Raw genomic sequence first — 13,080 nt, 5'->3', positions numbered from 1 at the left:
GATATAATATAAAAAAAAAATTATTTGGGCTTGTGTTTCCTTTTCAAGAAATACCAATTATTTTTATGTTACTTGAGACATGTATGCTTTGTTTTATCATTTTGCATGTTAAAGGGCTGAGAACTGTAATTTAAGTATTATATGTATTTTCATGTATGAAATGCTGAATATATAATATATGTACATATTCCTTTGTGTTTTCATGAATTGTTTGAAATTATCAACGTAGTGGCGCTGTGTAAGTTTTTCTTCCACTCTTGTTAGTGACTACATACATATGTATGTGTTTGTTTTTATGTCAAGTTATAATAAAAACAATATAACATTAAACTGAACAAAACTACCCAATACTTTTTTTGTAGAGTACATGTCTAGTTTGCTTTTATAAGAAGTGGTGTGATAGCAGCTTTGAAGTTTCAGCCCTGCTGGCCTTCATCTGGTCTTCATGTCATCCCACTTCTTGCAAAAGTATAATATATTTATGCATACATACATATGCATACACACACACACACACATACACACACACACACACACACATATGTGTAAATATATATGTGTGTGAGTATATATATATATATATATATATATATATATATATATATATATATATACACATATATGTTTGAAGAATTATGCGAAGGAGATTCTATACATGTTTTTCTACATGTATGCTTTTGTAACTCCTATCTTGTAATGAAACATGTATGACATGGAATTGTAAAATACATACACACACATATATATATACACATACGTGCATGTGTTTACATGCACGTGTGCACATGCACACACACACACGCACACGCACGTTTCAATTCATAGCTAGAGTATTGATTTTTATGTTGTGTTGTGGTTAATGCTGCTTTTTGAGTGTATTTATGCAATCTTAACAATATTCCATTGGTTACTCAAAAAATAAACCCCAAATTATTTTGTAACTATATTTTATTTTACTGTTGGAGGGTTGAGCTAACATCAAGCATTGTTTTCAGTTGTTTTTGTCAAATAGAATTTAGTTAACACACTGTTACTTGATTAACCATTCATTATAGAGTAATTAAAATGAATAGTTTGAATGCATCTCATGAATGAAGTTAGTTAAGCAAGGATTAAGGTGCGATTAATTAAAATGTGAAACTTGTTCAGGAGATGATTGTTTGTCATTTAGTATGATAGATTAAACGGAGTGATTTCAACAATGGTTGCCTTAAGATGATTCAGATGAATAAACAAGGGAAAATGAACAAAGGAACCTCAATATGGTCATTTGATTTGCTAGAAATAGTTGCCAAATCTCCTTCGAGCAACTCATCTTTATGAGAACGAATGGATGTATATGATATGTAGTTCTGGATAGACACAGCAGAAATGGGATAATCAAGGCTAGTGTCTTTGACCAGGACTGATGTAAGGAAGGGATAAACAGCAACAACAAAACCAACAGAAGCCAGTGACCAAACAAACTTTAGACTATCAGTATTGATTTGAATCAATAAATTTGATCACACCTAAACTATATGTTGTTATAAAAGAACATTTAATTTTGGCTTTATATATTAATTTATTACATTAATAACATTAGTGATGTGATGGGAGGAAGTTTATTATATTGACTGGTAATTTATTTTAGTTACCCTCAGAAGGATAAATGGTAGAGTTGCCCTTGGCAGGGATTGAACTCAAGTGTAAAAGGCCATTGTTAAATACCACAAGGCATTTTGTCTGATTTGCTAACAGTTTAGTCAATCTACCACTTCGCACTTCTGTTTTTAATAATATATCATCCATTTAGTTTTGGAATATTTTGCAGTGGTTGAAGTGAATCATTATATTTGCTTGTGTAATGGTGATGAATCACAAATCAGATTTTTATCATAATTATTCTGTAATCTGTATTCTGATTCCTGCATAATTTAAAACATTTTAAATGAAGTTGGAAATGTTTTGGTTAGAGTTAACATTTGATACAAAAAACATTAAATGTGTTAACTAAAAATAACTTTATCATAAGGGGAAAATGATATTAAGCAATGGCTAATATTGTTTTGAATCCTTTGGAAAGACAACTCCAGATTTATTTTAGTCTTATTACACCTCCTTAGCGATATATAGATTTCGCTGCATTTATCAAAATAGCGATGATGATTGCTAGATAAATATATTGCATATCAAAAATATGTAGAAATATTCAGAGACTACATAACTAGTAGATACACATTATCCATAAGGAGTCATATAGCATTAAACAAACCAAATGACTGCATTTTTTCTGCTGCACCTTTGTACATTAATTCTGCTTGTTGACCTAAGTACATAACTGAAAAATACATACCACTCCCAATTTATGCATTATTAATTAATATCAAAAAGACACATGGAGTGATTCATGGATCAGATTTTTACCATAATTACTCTGTTGTTAAATCACTCTGATAAACTTGAGTATAACCCAAAGGAAGATACATAGGAGTTTATCTTTCTAGATTTATATATTCTGTCTTTGCTACACTTATGTTCTTGAGCCCACAAGCCACGTGGTGAAACAGAAAATGTATTGTGTTAGATGCGTTGAATTATGAGTGTGCGTGCTTATCATTCACGCACACACACCTATGCCTATATGCTTGTTTAGTGCTAACAGTCAGAAGAAAGAACACTCCTCTATAGAGATTAATCTTATCTTTATTTTGGTTGTGCAATGCTACTCTGGGTTTCTCTGTGGGTGCACAGGTTCTTCAGAGAAGTCACAGCAGAATAATTACCAAAATATAAATATGATACACACATACACACATACACACAATTATGCATAGGTACACTCACACAGTTACACAAATGCATGAACATTCATATACAAAGCACTCAAGAGTCATGAGACACATGGAATTATACACACACACACACACACACACACACACACACACACACATGCCCACACATTCACAGACAATTTTCGGTAGCTGGTAGAAGTTAGATGTAGCTGAAAATGTAGACATTACCATAAAATAATTACGTCATTTCTTTGTTCTGACCAACTACTAAAACCTGGATAAATTGGGAGGCTTTAGTTACACAAATATAAGCACTCATTATTTTGATTGAAGTTATTTTATGAGTAACCAATCACCTCTCTTCAATATCTCTCATCACTAATTATTCTTCTTGCTTTCATGTTTTTAAAGAGTGAAATACTAATTTTTCTATTAAATATTTCAGTTGTTTTCTCTCAGCTAATTCAACTTTGTTACATTCTCTATTTCTTTTTTTCTCTTTCTTCCTCTCCAAACTTTTTTTTATGATCTTTGTAGACACAGTAAACAAATTTTTCTATAGATGTAAAAAACTGGGTTTAAAATATGGGTACATTTCATTCATTTATGTTTTTGGTACACAATAAATTTTTCAACAAACTGTTTGATTGTATGATCAGGACATGTGTAGTGTGAGAGAACCAGTGGTTGATTCAGTAGCATTCAGGACCACCAACAGAATCTTCAGGCTTTTGTATCTTATATCTAGCTATGTCTGTGTGTCCTGACAACTTTCAAATGCTCCAGTCAGCCTTGCTGTAAATTATTTATGTTCTACAAAATAAGATCAACTTTAAATTGTGGTTTTCACTAACTTGCAGTGTTGGTTTCAGTTCCTGTGAGCCTGTAGAAAGCAATCTGTAAAAGAAGACATGTCTTGAGATTATAATCTCAACCAACAGTCTCAGGCTGCCTTATTATTGGGCGAAAGTATAGTTGTGTGGTTAAGAAGTTTGCTTCACGGCTATATGGTTTCAGGTTCTATCCCACTGTACTGTACCTTGATCAAGAGTTTTCTGTCACTTCCATCATAGCCTTAGGTCAACCAGAGTCTTGTGAATGAAATTTGGTAATCAGAAGCATCGGAAGAACTCTTCTTGATTTGTTAAAGATGATGTTAAAGAGGTAACAGATTAATTTGTTACCTCTTTAATATCGTCACAATGCCTTTGAATATATTTGCAAAATTTGCATCAATTTAAGAATTCTAGTGTGTGGATAACTTTCTCCCTTCGTCCTACCGATCTTGAAGGCCTTCAAAAATGGCATGGGTACTGCCTCACCTCCTTAGATAAATCTATAATTTTTTTTTAGAATCTAGACTCTGGTTTTGATTACAAACTACTTGTGTTTACTGTTGTGTACAGTCTTATTTCTTGTAAAATTTATCAAGAATGGGACATTCATCTCGTGGGGGATATCTTCTTGTTGTAAAATCTCTCCTCTCAATGATGTGTGATTCTACAATATAATCTAGTTAGCAGGATTCATTTCCTTAAATTATGATTGTGTTTTGTTTGAATTTGTGTACAATATTCATACAGTTTACTGAAGAGATAATTAACCAAAACATAGCAATGAAATAACCATTTGATACATAACAATGTTATTTTAAACCTTGATGTCACCATTCTTAAGAATTCCATTAAAAAATCTATTAGAAAGTAAAACTGAAGCTTCTTTAAAATTTATAGATTTGACAAGATAACATTTGAAATTTAAACATTTACTTTTCAGTACTTTATTCAAGTGCTTATTTAATTCTCTCTACATATTTATTATTAAAGACCTATTTATCAAATACATAAATATATATCTTTCAGAACTCAAAGTGTCTAGCCATAATTCTTTCACAATTCAGCAGAATGAAACATGTAATTAAATGTAAAATTGAAGACTATTCTGTAGTGGTTTTATAATTTTTTCCATTTTTATTCACAACCATTCATGTGACCTAACACAAATATTCTAAAATATTAAAATGTGTGAGCATCCCATGAGTAGCAAATAACTACAGTATTGCTTCAGACTCACAAAGATCTTAGCTTTAGTATGAATGTATTTAAACGTATTCAACCTTACTATCTTAATGGAAATTTAATTACTTTTCCTTTGCATTTACTATACTTAATAATACATATATGCATAATTTATATGAAGAATGATGAAGAAAAATAGTAATAACTTAATAAAATAAAAATCATAATAATTTCTTACAACTATAATTAAAATTTTTTTACACCCAATAGTATTGATAATATTAATTATAGTAATAATTTGTCATTATTATTTATTTTACTCTTCTTTCCATAGTTAAATGGTCATATAAGCACTTATATATGCATAAATTAGTTGCACATATATATTACAGCTGAAAGTTCATCTTATCACTAATTACTGAAGCCAAATCTTTAAATTGGGTGGGTGCATATGTGACGTTGAGTGCTAAGCTTGATAGATCTATACACTTTGGTTTGTGAGTGAGTTTGTGTGTTTCTATTGATTAATTAATGATAAAAGAAGGGTTATATTTATTGATTAGTATTATTTATTGGTTATTATTATTCTCTGTATGTATGTATGTTGTGGTTTACATGAAAGTCTGGATATGGGGATGTCTGTGAGTTCAAGCAACCTGACAACCATAGATTATGAATAGCAGACAGACATACTGTGTTCAAACAGCCAGTTATTAATCCTGCTATGGAAAAACTAAATTATCACACACACACACACAAAGAGAGATACATATACATACATACTAACATGCATTCATATAGCCGTCTTTCTGTGTCTGTTTCATATAGAATCTTTCTTGATACATGTCAATATTTTTTCACTTAAATAATTCTTTGTTTTTTGTACTAATGCATTTGTGTTTCCATCAGGATATCCTGGCTACCAAAACTGAAGGGGAACCAAAGGTGAAAAAAGTTGTAGAACTCTCCGGAAAAGTTCTTCCAAACACGTCTCAACAAGGCAAGGATATTATCAAACGTGAAGTCAATAGTCTGCAAGATGATTGGTCGGCTTTTGTTGCAGCAATTGTGCAGGTGAGATAAATACTACTGTGATCTCTGTTCTACTTTATGTTTTATCTTTCCTTCTTTTCTCAAATGAGGCCACTGTAAATCCAGAAACAGTTAGAGAAGAGGCATATCTGAGAAAAAGAGGAAAGTGAGATAAATAGAGAGTTAAACAGGAAGAAAAATCTAAGTGATGTTTGACAAAAATGAAAACATACAAATAATATATGACACGAGAGAAAGAGGGGGTTGTGTACATGTGTCTGCATACATATGCACATGCATGTCTACAAGAAAGCACAACCAGTATTTAAAAAAAAAGCTATCTATAATATTTGGAGTAGAACAGAAAAAAATCTTATGATAACAGATAAGTGTAAGTACGGATTATAGCTGCAGACAAGGATGTATGCTTAATAAATTTGCTTCTTCTGGCTTTAGGTTCAGTCCTACTGCATGGCACCTTGGGCAGAACAAAGCCTTGTAAGTGGGCTTAGTGGATGGAAACTGAAGGAAACCTTTCATATATATATATATATATATATGGACTTTAGGCAGGATGGCATCAAAATAGTTATTGTATCTGTTACTCTGTGCCTCAAAGTTGCAATTATTCCAATAGTTGAATGTTTTCCTCTTACAACCTATTTTCCTACTTCTATTTCTCAGAATTGAATCTTTCCATCTAACTCTGTAGGCAGATAGGTCCAATGGTACCCCTGCTGCTGATCTGGTTCATTAGCAAAACCTATTTTCATACACACACACACACACACACACACACATATGATGACTGATTTGATAAGTGGTGCCATGTATTTTTACAATTCTGTAAATAATCATAGTAATATTTTTATAAGCTTAAAACTTATAAGCAATCACCTTGTATTGACTAAAGAAAATAGTCTGATATTGGGGGCATATAAGCCCTCAGTAGAAAAATGTGGATTTATATGTGTGTTTGTGTGTGTGTGTGTGTGTGTGCGTGCGTGCGTGCGTGCATGTGTGTGTGTGTGTGTGTGTGTGTGTGTGTGTTGTGTGTATATATACATACATATATCATAAATCCGAAAGACAAGCACACACTAAGTTATAGAGCAGTAGAGTAATTTGATAAAGATGGTTATATTGTAGAATTGCTCACCATCGAGATAAGATATGCCCCATAGATCAGCCATAACTATCTTTATCTAATCACACACACACACACACACACACTTATATAACTATTAGTATTAATTTTCCAAATACAGAAGGCAGCAAGTTGGCAGAATTCTTAGAGCATTTGAAAGAAATACTTTGCTGTATTTCTTTCATCTCTTTATGTTTTGGGTTCAATTCCCCATCCCCCCAAAATCAATTTTTCTTTTCATCTTTCAGGGGACGGGGGTAGTGTTGATAAAAGAAAAGTACTGTTCAAATACTGGAATTGATAGGATCAACTTAAACTCTCTCTTCAAAATTACTGGTTTTGTGCCTTCATTAAAAACAATTATTTTCTCTGTTACAGACTAAGAAAGATCTGGAAAGTTGTATGGATCAATGGGAACTCTTTGATTCCAAATATGAAGAGTGCTCTGCCGAAGTCAAACAAGTTGAAAACAAACTGAAAGGCACAGATCTAAAGAACTCTCTGGAAGAGAAAGAAGAACAGTTGAATATTCTAACGGTAATTCTCACTTGTTGTCATTGTTTTTGCTATAGTTGTTTTGTTGTTTCACTTCAATCCATCTCTGATTGCTCTGACTTGTCTTTGACCAAAGACTTTCAAGCCACAACCATGCAGTTTGTTTCCTGTTTATCTCAAACTACATTACACTATGTACCCCACTTTTAATTTTTAAAATGATAGTTTGTGGCTTAAGGGACACTCTCAACAAGTCAAGCAACCATACAGGGGTCTCATTCTTGGCTCCCTTTTTTATATCTTGTGAAATTATTATTGTTTTATTTTCAATCATGCAGTGTACCACTTTGTTACAATAAACTATGTATGTAGTTTATACTAAACTAAACTATGTATGTAATCTTGTATACTAAACTATTAACGAATTAAATGCTTAATTTAGTTTCAATTTTAAGTTGTTGGGACGTTCTACTTATTCGCTAAAACCCCTTTTACTCTATGAATTTATTACCTCACTGGTGTGTCATTAAACTTTATTTGTCCACCTTGACTTTCGTTCTTCTGAATCTACCAATTCTATGTTATATGCCACACCCACTCAAAACCAACCAGATGCACTTTCTGTTATTCTGTCCATCATATTTATAATTATAATGTCTCACCTTTAGAATCCCAGTATTCCTTTCTTTTTTCTTTTTGGTTTGGTCTGGTGGAAGGGGATGTACCTGTTGTAAGTCCACCTAGATCAGTGAGATTGAAGCAACGGATTGATCAACTTCAATAGTTGGAAGTTGATGCCTGCAAGAAAAGACATTAGCAGAAAGGAGATCCAAATAGCTGACATTCTAGAGGATTAAATAGTACAGCGGTTAATTTGGGCTTGGGATGAAGTGTTCAGGACAGACCACACTCATTATGTGGCCTGCTTTGAATGAGTTAGGAATGCCTGATTGGAAGTGACACAAGTCTATTTAGATCCAAGAAGCAGAGACCACAGTAGTAGTGGTAGAAAAGACAGAGAGAGAGGACACAGAACATTTGATAATCAGGAGCTGGAGTATATTGGTGAGAGGCTTCATACCAACTGTTTAGGTTGTCCATGTATTTGGATCCAGTCTATGATGTCCATAGCTCCAGATGTGGAAGCAGTCTTCCATTGTGTGTCTGTATACTTTGTTTCCTTTTCCCCTGCTTGTAATGATGTTCTTCAAGAAATTCTCTCCCGTCCACCATTCTTCAATACAAATTATTAAACATCTTCTCAACACTAATTTCAATTATTTATCTTAAATCTCACTCCTTGCTACCAAAAAAGGCACTGCTGCACCACAAATATAAAGAAAACGATAATAATTAATCATTCTATTTGTATTCTATGGTAAAATAAGAAGCTAGGAAAAAAGCAAGAGAAGGAATATTAAATAAAAAAAAAATGCCATGATTTTAACAAACCAGAATCTGAAGACTTTAATTTTCTCTTTCAGTCCCAACTGACCATTGAAACTCAACCTGACTCTATAGAAGATCTGTTTGAGTTGGCTCAGGCATTATCTCAAATCACCTCAGATTCCAGTATCATAACTAAAGTGTCTCAGCTTAAAGCCAGGAAGCAAGTTGTTTACAGTAACATCAAAGTAAGACCATTTTGTTTTAAACTAAACAGCATTTATTTATGTTTCTAATTATATATTTTATTAAACCTTTTAGTAGTTGATGGTATTTAATGAGTGGCCAATATAATTCTGTTCTAATGTGACCTTATGTAAATATATAATGAAGGTGTGTGGCCTAGAGGTTAGGGTGTTGCACTCATGATTGTAGAGTCATGGTTTCAATTCCCAAACTAGGCAGTGCATTGTGATTTTGAACAAAACACTTTACTTCAAGTTGTTCCAGTCCACTCAGCTGCAAATGAGTAATTCAACAACAGACTGACATTCCATTTAGGGGTGAATGTTGTGACCTTGGTCACTTTTATGCTATGGAAAGCAGGTGGCCAATGCTATGAGTCCTACAACTCAAGACAGTAATGTCCAGAGATTGTTGTTGATGATGATGATGATGATTATCTATATATAAGGCACCTGTGACAGTGACATGTAAAGGCACCTATGCCAGTGATACATAAAAGGTATCCACTACACTCTTGGAGTGGTTGGTATTAGGAAGCTGTAGAGACCAAACCAAAATCAGACTGGAGCCTGGTAGAGCTCTCTGGCTTACCAGTTCCAGATAAACCATCTAACTCATGCCAGCATGGAAAACAAACGCTAAACGATGACAATGATGATGATGTGTTTTTTTTTTGTTTTCTTTTCAGGATTCCTGTCGTAAGTGGGAAAAGTTTGTAGTTGACCATAAGAAACACCAGCTGCATTATGAAGAATGTGTTGCCTGGGCAAAAGGTTTACAAGAGAAGGTTGAAGAATGCAAAGACACAAGAGGCAATGAAGCAGTAATTCAAGAGAAAATCAAAAATATTCAGGTATGATAAAAGCAAAGAAGTTTTAATGTATTTTCTGTGTAGTTGTGTTATTTGTATTATAAACAGGTTGTAGAAGTGTATACATTTTAAGATTTCACCTAACAAACAGCATAGGTAACCTTAAAATATTATTTTATTATTATCATTATTATCGTTATCATTATTAGTAAGGTGACAAACTGGCAGAATTGTTAGCACACCAGGCAAAATGCTTAGCAGTATTTTGCTTGTTGCTCTGTTGTGAGTTCAAATTCCGCCAAGGTTGACTCTACCTTCCATCCTTTCAAGGTTGATAAAACAAGTACTAGTTGAACATTGGGGGTCAGTGGAATTGTCTCATCCCCTCCTCTAAAATGGCTGCCCTTGTGGCAAAATTTGAAATCATTAATTATTATTATTATTTTTACTAAGATGGTGAGCTGACAGAATTGCTAACACATTTGAAAAAAATACTTAGTGGTATTTCATGCATCTTTCTGTTCTGAGTTCAAATTCTGACAAGGTTGATTTTGCCTTTCATCCTTTTGGGGTCAATAAAATAAGTACCATTTGCAATCTGGGGTCGATCTAATCAACTGGGCCCCCTCCTCCAAACAATTTCGAGCCTTGTGCCTATAGTAGAAAGTATTATTATTATTATTATTATTATTATTATTATTATTATTAGTAGTAGTAGCAGTAGTAGTAGTAGTAGTAGTAGTAGTAGTAGTAGTATGATTTCTCATTCTTTTTTCATCAACTTTGCATTCTTCTTCTTTGTAACTGTTGTAATCATCCTTGATGTTGTCACATTCATCAGTATCACTGTTATCATCATCATCACATCATCATTTTTTGTCAGCATAACCACTTGCTGTCATCATTTCCTTTATCATTCAGGTACTCATGGCTGAAAGGGATGAAGGTTTGCACAAACTTCAGGTTGCTATGGAGAGCCTAAAACTAGTTTTGCCAAACACATCGATTTTAGGATGCCAGAAATTGCATAAAAACCTACAATCCCTGCAAACTGACTATGACAACCTCTCATCTGAAATGAGTAACATATGTGCAAATCTAGAAAGTTCTCTATCTCACTGGACCCTATTTCATAATGAACTTGACAATATGAAGCAGTGGCTTAGTGAAACTTCTGCTCAGCTGGAGACAGAATCACAATTGCAGACAAGTTTCTCAGAAAAGAAACTTGCACTTGATCGAGTCATGGTTTGTATTGAATCCTTCTTTTCTTTTTTGTTTTTTCTTGTTTTGTTTTTTTTTTAATACTTTTTGTCATTGATCACTTCACCACCTTTTATCCATCCCTTAACCCTTGCCAATCTCTACAGTTGTCACCTACTCTCCCTCACCTTTCCTACTTATCATCCCTCAACATTTGTTCTTCATTCTTATCTGTATTATATTCACCCCGACCCCCATTCATCCATTTCTCTTCTCCCTACTCTCTTACAACCTCTTCACATCCACATATCCAGCTTTTTTCTGTCCCCATTCACCTTTACTCACTTCTTATCTTGAGGATCAACCCAGAAACCTCATCATCACTATCTTCATCTCTTACCTAGCTCCACCCTGCTCACCTCTACTTTCTCTTCTAAAATGTGAGTAGCCATGTACAAAAAGCTTGTCCTGCCCAGGCCCCCCTCTCATACTTTAGTCCCCCATCTCTGAGCATAAAGCCGTCTCTTTCAGAGTTCATTCATAGTCTTGCAAACTGCGTAACAACCTCATTAGTGCTATTGTCATACAAAAAAGCACCCAGTATACTATCAAGTGATTGGCATTAGGAAAGGCATCTAACCATAGAAACCATACCAAAGGAGACAGTGGAGCACAATATCACAATGCTGTCCTTGGGCCCGTCAAAGCTTGTCAGGTCACTCAACCCATGCCATCGTGGATCACAAACTTTAAATGTGTGTTTGTGTGTGTGCGTGTGTGTGTATGTAATAAATACAGGATATTGATCTCACTGAATGGAATACTTTTTTGTTAATCCTACCATTAATGAAACAACACACTTTATATAATATATACATGCATACATATATATATATACATGCACACACACATACAAACATACATCTATATATATATATATATATATATATATATATATATACACAGACATATATACATCAGATATACAGGCATAGATAGATCAGATTGGAGACTGGTGCAGCCTTCTGGCTTGCCAGACCTCAGTCAAATCATCCAACCCATGGTAGCATGGAAAGCGGACGTTAAACGATGATGATGATGATATATACATATATATATATATTTATACATGCATATATATATATATATATATATATATGTATGTACTTGTATATATACATGCATAAATATATTATATATATATATATATATATATATACACACACATGCATACATACACACACACATGTATACAAATACACGCATGAATACATATCCTCTTTCCTTGCTGGTATAGGCTACATGGATCATCATAATCCAAGTCAGTCCTTAATAGAACTTATTGTCCTCTTGAGACGGGTCAGCAGGTCACATCTGACTGCACACACATTTTGATATGGTTTCTACATTTGGATGCTCTTCCTGATACCAACCACTTTACAGAGTGTACTTGGTGTATTTTACCATGGTGCCAACACTAGAGACATTGCCATGTCATTAACAAGACTAAAAAGTGTTCTCTTCGCCATATATTGTCTTATATTTGCCAACCACTTTTACATTGTGGAGTGTATGTTCCCTTTTGAACGCTTGTGGGCATTCAGTTAAAATAATTAAGGAAATAATAATTGATAGCTGATGTTAAAGTTAAGAACTTTAAAAAAAATTTACAACCAAATAAGATAACTGCCTTTGCAGATAACTTTCTTGAAAAGATATATTTAAATTAGATAACTAATTGAATTATCAAAAGAATGGAAACTTTACTTTGGAAAGCAAAATAGAATTTATGCTTAAAACTTAATGAGCTTGTGTTTCTTTGTGTTGTTCTTATTAAGTTATCGTCATCAAGGCTTTTATGTATGCAACACTACTGAAGTTTATGAACTATATATATATATATATGTGTGTGTGTTTATATGTGAGAAAGGCAGCCTCTGTGTGTATGTGTATCTTTCACATACATGA

At 33.4% G+C, this 13,080-nt stretch overlaps 1 protein-coding gene across 9 annotated transcripts in view; it reads left to right on the top strand.

Moving 5' to 3' along the window:
- Positions 1–13,080, top strand: part of LOC106881484 (muscle-specific protein 300 kDa) — an 815,448-nt gene that overhangs the window by 413,130 nt on the left and 389,238 nt on the right. For all 9 annotated transcript variants that reach the window (XM_089350452.1, XM_014931925.3, XM_089350453.1 and 6 more), the window contains 5 exons: positions 5,702–5,866; positions 7,350–7,508; positions 8,951–9,100; positions 9,787–9,951; positions 10,831–11,157. In XM_089350452.1, coding sequence (XP_089206578.1) covers positions 5,702–5,866; positions 7,350–7,508; positions 8,951–9,100; positions 9,787–9,951; positions 10,831–11,157 — 966 coding nt within the window. The remainder of the gene's footprint in view (positions 1–5,701; positions 5,867–7,349; positions 7,509–8,950; positions 9,101–9,786; positions 9,952–10,830; positions 11,158–13,080) is intronic.

Source organism: Octopus bimaculoides, chromosome 4 (genome assembly GCF_046866305.1).
Source record: "Octopus bimaculoides isolate indiv1 chromosome 4, ASM4686630v1, whole genome shotgun sequence".
NCBI lineage: Eukaryota > Metazoa > Mollusca > Cephalopoda > Octopoda > Octopodidae > Octopus > Octopus bimaculoides.
This window is presented reverse-complemented; position numbering and strand designations above follow the sequence as displayed.